Source organism: Melospiza melodia, chromosome 11, assembly GCF_035770615.1.
Source record: "Melospiza melodia melodia isolate bMelMel2 chromosome 11, bMelMel2.pri, whole genome shotgun sequence".
Taxonomy (NCBI): Eukaryota; Metazoa; Chordata; class Aves; order Passeriformes; family Passerellidae; genus Melospiza; species Melospiza melodia.
Genome location: NC_086204.1, coordinates 15,057,243 through 15,067,111, shown reverse-complemented (window position 1 = coordinate 15,067,111; position 9,869 = coordinate 15,057,243). Strand labels below are relative to the sequence as shown.

The window sequence follows — 9,869 nt, the reverse complement described above, 5'->3', positions numbered from 1 at the left end:
ATTAAGGTCTTTCTTTTTCCTGTCACTCAGGACAGAAACAAGGGACTGATTTTCTCCCTGAATGTAGTATACCTACAGTTACTGTGTGTTAAACATGAATTGCACTGAAGTGCCAGCTCAAATGCCTCTCTTTAATCCACAGTTTATATGTAAAATATTTTCTCCAAAACCTAGACATCAGGCTAGTTCTTATTTTTAAAAATTTCTGACATGTCAATTGCAGAATCAGAAGTGTTGAGATTTCAGTCTTAGCAGGAATGAAGTGAAGCTGTCTGTTCAACATTTCCTGTCAGTTCTCCACTGCAGCATGCTTTTAACTTTCTCTGTTCTTGGTTGGGAACTCTGCCAAAAGGAAATGTCAGGAGTCTGTCCAACAATTTTTCTCTTTCAGAATCCACATCCCATTTTGCAATTTGGGATCTTTTTCTGTAATGCCTATTAAGACTCTTACAATAGTCTTACAATCAGGGAAGAAATCTATGCCTCAATGTGTTGTAAAAGAACCAGGAGGATGCTGTAGATGTAGGAATTCTGAAGAGCTTTAGCAGAGGGACCCCACTCTGGGTGCAGTTTACTGTCCATAGCTGTGAGTGGAGGACTTAGCACTACAGACTTATAAATGTGGAAAAGGCTTTTCCAACCAGTACTGTACAAGCTGTATTCTATTAAAAACAATCCATGGAGTTTACAAGTGCCTCAGTTTATAGATTGATCAAATTCTGTATTCATCAGTTTTGATAATGCAGATTATAAGCACATGTAGGAGCATCTGCTTCTATTTTGTTGATTTGGAGATTATCCCTTAATCATGCAAGGTCCAGGTGTGCATTTTCAGATTTGTTGACTCAGGGAAGGTGCAGATAGTATTAAAGACCAGTCACATTATGCTGTAGTTACATTTATATTGTTGCTCCTGTGAAGAATTGAACCACTCAGTGAAGAGAATGGCAAGAAGAAATGTCCTCATTACAGGTTGCTCCTCAGGAATTGGGCTGGCAATAGCTGTAAAAATGGCAAAAGATGAACAGAAAAGATTTAAAGGTAATAATCTATCTGTTCTTTATCTTTAAAAAAACATACTACTTGAGATGATGCTGGTTTTTTTCTCTGTGATTTAACAGGTGGTTGTACTCAGTTTGGTGACTTGTTTCTGGTTCATTTCCTCTTCTACTGTCAAGAAAATACAGCAAAAATACACTGATTTCTGTAAGCAGTTGATATTTCTGTACCTTTATTGGAATGGAACAACTATTGGAACTGAATAGTGTACACACACATGCAATGAAAAAGGACAGTAGTAAAAACCAAATATCTGAAAATATTTTTAATGTGATGCTGCTCTGGGTATACATTCAAAACTGTGATTAACTTTGCTTCTGGCTACTAAAATCTGTACATATACAGGCCCATGCCCATTTGAAGACCAAAGTAATGAATTTAAGTAAACAGTCAGTAAATTTGCATTTTTTTCCTTAAAGCACATTTCATTATTCCAAGCCTGTGTAGGCAGGTGAACAAAAGGGCTGGGATTTGTCTTGTTGCTGCAAAGCAGGGTATTTGCTGTGATTGAAAATGGATGGCAAGGTGAACACACCAATCTGTGAAAATTCAGTCTCTCATACTTACAGTATTTTACTGCTAACTGACTGGATGCAGATCTAGAGCTTTCTGAGCAATTAGGCTACAATAAAAACTAATTTCAATTTTTAGAAGTAGCTTACAAAATCAAATTTTTTTGCGACCTAAGGAATTATGTCTTTTACTTTTTAATAAAATGATGGTTGTCCTGCTAAATATTGTGGTGACTAAAAAAAGAAGGAAACCTGGAAGACAGAATTAGGTTTTGAGTACCTAAAAACAATTTAGTGGCATAATTTGATACCCATTTTTTAATATTTTGGTGACAGATTCTTTATATATCATATCTATATGTTCTTCATTATGAATAGCTTCTTCTTTTTAATTTCCTGAGGATTTCAGAACCAGACTGGGAATTTAGTGACAATATATGTTGAAAATAGAATCTTTTAGTTTTTATCTGTTGCTATCACTGATGTTAAGACCTGGATGTAAAAGCACTGTACTTTAACAGCTCTCAGTAGGAGTGGTACAATAAGATTTGATTTCTGGTGTGTTGCAGTGTTCGCCACAATGCGGAACCTGGCCAAGAAGGAGCCACTGGAGGCAGCTGCAGGTCACAGGCTGGGCAAAACCCTCGAGATTAAGCAACTGGATGTCTGTGATGAACAGTCTATTAAAACCTGTGTGAACAGCATCCCTGACAGAAGGATTGATGTCCTGGGCAAGTACAGGATGTGTGTGCTATCAACAGATACCAGAGTTCTGCAAAACACTGTCTCAAATACCCTGGAGAAGTCTTATTAGTGTATTTTTTAAATTATCAAAGTAATAATAATTACATAGTCTATTTGATTCAAGATTCTCAAGACTTCAAGCAGACATAAGTGGATTAAATCTCACCCTGCTCCCATGAAGTAGGGAAGCTGGTTTTCCCTGTTTACAAAGGAGAAATTTGATCACAGGGAAGTGTCTTGGATAAAACCATACATTTTTTAGTAAATGTAGAGAAATTTTGCCTAAACTGGCACCTTCATGAGCGAGACTTTCCACCCTATTGATGAAGCATAGCACCCTATTGATGAAGCATAGTTACAATGAAGGTAACCCTTGTCTGTACTAAGATAGCAACAGCATTGGGAATTAGCAAGTAAACGAACAAATGCCAAAAAAAATTGGGATATTTCCATTTTGTATTAAGAATTGAAATTGTACTTTACAAATCATTCAGAAACAAGTGTTTTCATATCGTTTTGCTAAAAATAAATACTAGTATCTTAGTGGAAATGCTTACACCATCAGCTATTAAATCTTATCTACTTGGACATTATGGATCTGCCTTTTTTCTGATTAATTATTAAAGCAGTGCTTAACAAGTATTTCTGCAAAATTTATTACACTCTAATATGATGTACTGCTTCTAGAGCAGAATGCCAGTCCTATCATCATTCCCCACTTACAAATATCCAGGAGGCAAATAAAAATCAATGGAATTGTGTTTGTTTATTTTGTTGGGGGGTTACTTCCTCTTGAAGATACATGAATGTTATTAAAAGAAAAACCAGACCAAAATATGGCTTGGTCTGTCGCTTTTTGAGGATTTCTATTAATTCCTATGGGTATTGACTATAGCTACCAATTCTCAATACTGAATTATTAAAAAAAAATACAAGTAATTCTTGACTCATTTTTCTGTAATCCCTTTATATTTTTTTGAATAAGGACTATTGAGAAATAAATTAGTTAAAATGATAAATAACAGATAATTTCAATTTGATTAAAAGCACAATTAAAAAGAAAGATATATGGAAATGTCAAATGTACTTGGAACGCTCTAGTGACTAACATCTTTTAATCCTTTCTTTAAGGATTATTTAGGCTCATTTAATCCTTAATCCTCACATTCCTTTCAAATGCTTTCCAATAATGATTACAAGTTTATGTTTATGGATGTTTTTGTTTGCTGTTGTCTCCCATTTTGTGCAGTGAGCAATGCTGGAATGGGGCTCATTGGGCCTATTGAATGTCAGAGCATTGAGGAAATGAAAACTGTGATGGACACCAACTTCTTTGGCCTGGTTCGGCTCCTGAAGGAGATCCTGCCTGACATGAAGAGGAGAAAGAGTGGGCATATAGTAATCATAAGCAGTGTTATGGGAATACAAGGTAAAGTTGGTTTTCCTCTTTACTTGAACTAAGAGTACAGTGTTAAAAATCCAAAGCTTTCGTCCTTTTAGGGGAAAAAAAAAAAAAAAAAAAAAAAAAAAGTAGGAGCTGGCATATCTGACTCTTGTGCTTTGTAATGCTGAAGGTCCAAGTATAAAAAGTAGCAGGTGAGTTTTATGCATCCAGATACTGTGAGAGTACCCAGGTACTTTCACAGCATTTTAGCAACAAAACCTGCAGGGTCTTTTTCTTTTAGACTTTTAACTTAAACTCTACAATTTTTACAAAATTTAGGTTGTATTTTTCTTATCTGGAAAATAGGGCTTAGCTCTAAAGAGAAAATGACTTTTCTCTTTTCTCTTGGAAAAAATTAGGGGAACAGACAAGCATGATTACTATGCTCTGCACAGATGTGATAGAATAAAATCCAATCCTGGACAACTGTACCACCTTTTTGTAAAGTTTCTCATCTCACAACACTTGAGAGTCAAATTTTAGTAGCAGATAATGATAGTCCTACTCTTGTGTCCCATCCTGTCTAGCTGGGTTTTTTTAGTTTTTTTTTTTTATTACAGCTGTGGCATTGGTCTTACATGGATTATTCTGCTGAGCCAAGGGTCCTCCATCAGTCTCCAAGAATTGGTGTTGTAATACAACACTTACCCTCCACCTCAATGGACTGATGTAGTGCTTTTTCTAAATCACTCAGATACAAGCTGGATTTCTTGCATAATTGTATCTCCTGCATTTCACTCAGCCTCTGTTTTCATCTAGAGCCTATTAAAGTCTGGCTGATAAATAATGCAGATGGTATTATATTTACAGACACTTTCATATCTTAGACTACAAAATAATATCATCCAAGGAGACCACAGCATCAGCTAGGGGGAGGAAAAGCATTAGTCAAGCATCTTTGCTAGACTAAGCAATTTTGAGAACATTGCAAAAATTAGTATTTAGATTCAGTGTGCACAAGGATTTTTCTAATGTTTTTCCAGCATGACTGTAGAAATTTTGGGATGAGTTCTTAAAATCAAACTATTAGTATGTTGGATGAAATCACATTCTCAGGATGTTCTGTTTGTACCATCAGGTATCTTATTTAATGATGTTTATGCTGCATCTAAGTTTGCTGTGGAAGGATTCTGTGAAAGTTTAGCTATACAAGCACTCAAGTTCAAACTTCAGTAAGTATTGATCCACTGGTGTAAATGGCATTGATCCACTGGTGTAAATGATATTGATCCACTTGTGTCAATTGTATTTTAGATAGTTTAAAATATATTCAGAGGTAGGAAAAAAATCTTTAAAGCTTGCTGCTAAACAGATAGAGAAGCCCTTGAAAACTGCACATCACAAAAGGCATAGAAATGACCACATTCTTCACATTATATAAGCAAATAAAAAGATCTAGATGTTAGAATAAACACGTTCTCTTGAACAGTTAAAGGCTGTTTAGCTTTGGATAAAATACAGTTCACACAACACTTCTGAAAACAGATTCTTACATACAATACCACCGAAATAACATCATTGTGATTTTTCCCCTTAGAAAGGACAATGGCCTTCTCAGGCAATTCACAGATAAAAAAGGTCAAGGGCTCATCAGAGAGAGTGAGCAAGTGCAAATCCATGAGAATGTTACAGGGTGAGATACCTGTAATGAAGGAAGGTGGGAGGGAATTGAGAAGTGTGATGTACTATTCCTAACATTTTAGATAGAATTTAGGAGACCAGTCCTGTTCATCATCTGTGGGACTTCAGGTTTGATTTGTCACATGTATATTCACACTTATTTAATTCTGCCACTATTCTCTGTGCAAACTCCAATAACTGGTAAATATCCATTGCATCTCTGTGTGTCTGAGCATTTAGGCTTTGTTGAACAAAAGACAGCTGCTGTTGTGGAAATTCAGAGACAGAATTGATTCTGCATATTGCTTTGCAAAGTTGGGAGGGATTTAAAATAAATGTAATAATACATAATAATGATATACCACAATTCATAATGAAATTTCAAGAGTATAAGACACAGCAAAAAGGATGTTATAAAAGGAAGTATAAAAAGATTAATTCAAGGTCTAATGGGAAGAGTGATGGAAGAGAAAGGGCTTTAATTCCAGCAGTAGCTGGAATTCTGCTGTGAAGGTCAACAGCTTAATTTAGTTCTAAAGAAGAGCCTTTAGAACATCACCTGAAGAACTGAAGTCTAATAAGAGACCCAATCCCAAAGAGTGTTTTGATAAACACAGTGGCTGGATGTTATTACTGCCTGAGAGAAGAATCAGGAAAAATCTGACCTGTAACTGGATTTCAGTGATTTGCTATAATACACTACTGGGCAAAAGAAAAACTTTCAGATTTGGCAGCAGCCGGAATCTGTGCACCCACAGTAAAAATCTCTGTATTGTATTTTATTATTATATAGTGGTGGAATCTTAAATTATGTAACACTAACACCTTGACAAAGAAAATCCATGTTTGGGCAATTCCCCCATCTCTTTCAGCTACCTCTAGTATTATCATGAGAAACAAAGAAACCTGTGCAGGATTTGGTTCAGGAAGTAATGAATTTTGTTACCATCCATTAATTCTTTTTCTTAATATCTGGTAAGTCCTTGTGAATAAATCACCCTTAGATTCCACAGCTGTGAGACAGCAGGTAACAACTGCACTCACTTATGTCATGAATTAAGTTACAGCACTTCTCTGAATATTAAGCTGTGCAGGTTTCTACTCCTGTGTGTGGGTGGGTAGGAGGAGCAGGACAGCAGTGATGCAGTAAGGATTTCCTGTACAGAAAGTGCTGTTGTTTTATACTGCTTGCTAGTGCAATTTGTCATGCTCCTTTTGGAGCAGGAATGAGGGATGTATTTTCCATGGAGAATAGTCACAGCCAGTTAACCTTTTTTTTTTTTTTTTTGAACAGGTTAAGTTTGATTGAACCAGGCCCAGTGGTTACAGAATTTGAAAGAAAAGTTTTTGAAGATGGAATGAAAATGGATCTTTCAGCTGCAGATGAAGAAACAGCTGAGATGTTTACTAATATTTACCTTAAAAATTACAAACAAATTTTCCAGAGCCTGGGACAAAGTGCTGAAGATGTTGCAGAGGTAACTCATAAAAAATTATGTTATTTTCTTTGTTGTTTTTTTTTCCCTTTGTATTTTATGAATGCAGTGGTTGATTGGTAGGTTTTTCTGGTAGAAGCATTCAATTTAATTAAATGTAATGTATGCAATTAAAAAGTTTTTTTTAATTCAAAAGAATTTTCAGTCATTAAACAAAAGTCTACAAAATACTGAAAGAATGTTCATTTTGAAGTATTGAAGATAACTATGAATTGTAATTTCAATACCACTGAGATATTAGATGCCCTTTACATCCTCTGGTGAAGTCTGAATATTCTGCATTGTTCCCATACATCCACCCAGGGTTCCCAACCCTGGTTAAGCTCTATCCTTCCCATCTCACTCAGGATCCCTCCACTGAGGGAAGTTCACACAGCCACCCCAGGGCAACAAGGCACAATAAAAGAATCAAGGATGTTTCTGGTGCTTGGAGCTTCCTGCAGGAAGACAAGTTTAGGCAAGCTCTGGGAGGGGATGATGATTTCAGGAGTTTGCTGCTAAGGAATAGCTTCAGTGTCAACTGAAGATTCCAAGATCTTGCTGCAAAAGGCACTCTCCTGATCCTTTACCAGTGACCTGCAAAAGAGAGGATCTACTTACTGTGGGCATATCAACCCACAATTGTCTGGAAGGCTACTCAGGATACTAAGTTGTCAGCTGCTATCACCATGGTATAGAGAAACAGAAATAAAAGAATAAATAAGAAATACTTATGACCTTTGAATATTTCAAGAAGAATTTCTAATGATGTTCTAATAAAACTATACACAGTGTTTTACATAATTCTAGCACTTTATTCTTCTACTTTTCCACTGAAAATTGGGGTTTTATTTTACTATCTTGGTAAAGGTTCTTTTAAAATTCTATTTCTCCTTTTTTACAGCACACAGTAAAGATAATTCTTGCAGAAAATCCACCTTTTCGCCATCAGACCAACACCTTGTATACTCCAATGACAACTTTGAAGTATGCAGATCCAAATGGAGATCTACCCATTGACATATTCTACAAAATGGTTTTTCAGCATGACAAAATCTTCAGTGCAAGTCTCAACTTCATCAAATTGCTAAGGTGGAGAAGCAGAAAGAGCTTTGACCTGGGAAAACCTTCACAATAAGAATGAGATTATATAGTGCAAATTGGAATTACTTGTTGTAGCTCCTGATGACACAGTGTTATTCAAATGCCTTTGCTCTGTAATTATGAAAGGGCATGCAAGATATTTGTTTGAGCTTAGCTAAGATATTAATTTCAATGTGTATCTCTTGAATGTTACTGTTTGCAGAACCTTGCAATTAAAGTCCCCTAACTGTAGTTTTATTGTGTTTAGTGTTTGCTTTTTCCAGAGATGTTTTCTTAGGAACAGGAACACTGACTGGTATTTGTGTATTCAATATTAACCTGACCTCCTTCACTTACTTGTATATAATACACACTGAGAGCTGTACAGTATGCAAATGATTTAGATTCTTAATATCATAAAAATGTTTTTACTTATTAGGATAAGTGAAGCAAAGTGAAAATTTTCCAGGATAGAAATCCATTTTAATTTAGGTGAAATGTACATTTTTGAGTTGAGTCTGTGGTTAGAAATCGTAGTTATTTAGCCAGGCTGCAAGGCCTAAGCTCAGTGAAGTTACTTCAGCGAAGGACAGAGATAAAGGGGAGGAGACAGAAGATGATAGAGAGAGACGGGGACTGCTGTAAGGGCAAGTCAGCCTGACCTCGGAATTCTTTCTGATAAAAAGGAACTAGTGGTAAAAGTCACATGAAACCCATAAAAATGAATATGTATGAACCTATTGTGAAACTGTATGCATATGTATTTGAGAGGGGGATAAAAGGAGATCTGAAGCTCTCAGAGGTACGCATGCCTTTTGAGGAGAATTTTCTCCGCATGTGTCCGGTGCCGTAATAAACATACCAAGCTTTACAACTTTTATAAAGTTGTGAGGTTTCTTCTTTTCTCTGCAAAACAATAGAATTGGTACAGTAATCACTCAATCACACTGGCGTTCTCATTTCCAAAGTCAGATCTACTTATCAGCAATGTAAGAGAAAGTCTTATCAATCTTAAAGTGTAACTAGTAGAATATTTATTGTTCATATATAACATTCTGAATGCTTCCTTTATATGCAATGGTTGCTAGCATATTGCACTTAGTGAATGATAAAATGTTTTTTTAAAGCATCCTAAAATAAAATATCTTCTTACTGTCTGGGAACTACATTTTGAAAACAAAGTATTGTCAGTAATAAGCAATCTCAATCCACTCAATGCCTTCAGTACTTTCGGTGTCTGACACAGAACCCTCCTGTTCCAAGCTATCCTAGTAAGTATGTGTTAAACCAAAATTCTCTCATGGAGATCAGGTCTTTTCCCTTGGTTGTTGTCAGCCGAGTCCTCCCAGCGGCCGAGGCCGAGCAGGGACCGTGGCTGCAGGGCTGCTCCCGCTGCTGCCCGGGGCATTCCCGTGCCGTGACCCGGGCCCGCCTCTGCCCGCGGAGGCACAGGCCGGGTGTCCCTGGGCCCTGCGGGCTTTGGCTCCTCGGCACACGGCAGCTGCTGTCCCTGGCTCACCCACAGAGCCCAGCGCAGCTCCCTCCCATGCCGGAGCTGTCCTTCTCTTTCCCCAGTACTGTCTCACAGAGCCAGAATCGAATTCCATGCTGGGACTTGCAGCAGCCCCGCCCTGCCCTGCCTCTCCCAGAGGAGCTTAAAGCTCCCGCGGGTACCAAGCACTGCGGCTAACGCAGGGCTCGAATGCAGGGCTCGCTGTGCAGCTGTGACCCTTTTGGTGGGGTTCAGGGGCATGCAGGGACCTCCCTGGGGCGGCAGGCCGGGGACTGAGGGGACAAGAGCGTCCGCAGCAGCCGCTGTGCACAACTGGAGGCCCCAGGCAGTTCCTAACTCACACCTCCTGGAAAACACCGGGTGCCTGGAGCCCAGCAGAGAGGTGGAACAGCAGCGAGGCTGAAAGGAGAAAGCGGGAA

General features: G+C 37.7%; 1 protein-coding gene across 1 annotated transcript; it reads left to right on the top strand.

The window, feature by feature from the left end:
- Nucleotides 1–274: 274 nt before the first annotated feature.
- Nucleotides 275–8,465, top strand: LOC134422778 (retinol dehydrogenase 8-like). Its single transcript, XM_063165157.1, has 6 exons — nt 275–1,041; nt 2,141–2,302; nt 3,565–3,744; nt 4,838–4,931; nt 6,674–6,857; nt 7,759–8,465. The coding sequence occupies exons 1-6, from the start codon at nt 945–947 to the stop codon at nt 7,990–7,992; spliced, it is 951 nt and encodes a 316-aa protein (XP_063021227.1). The 5' UTR covers nt 275–944; the 3' UTR covers nt 7,993–8,465.
- The last annotated feature ends 1,404 nt before the right edge of the window (nt 8,466–9,869 follow it).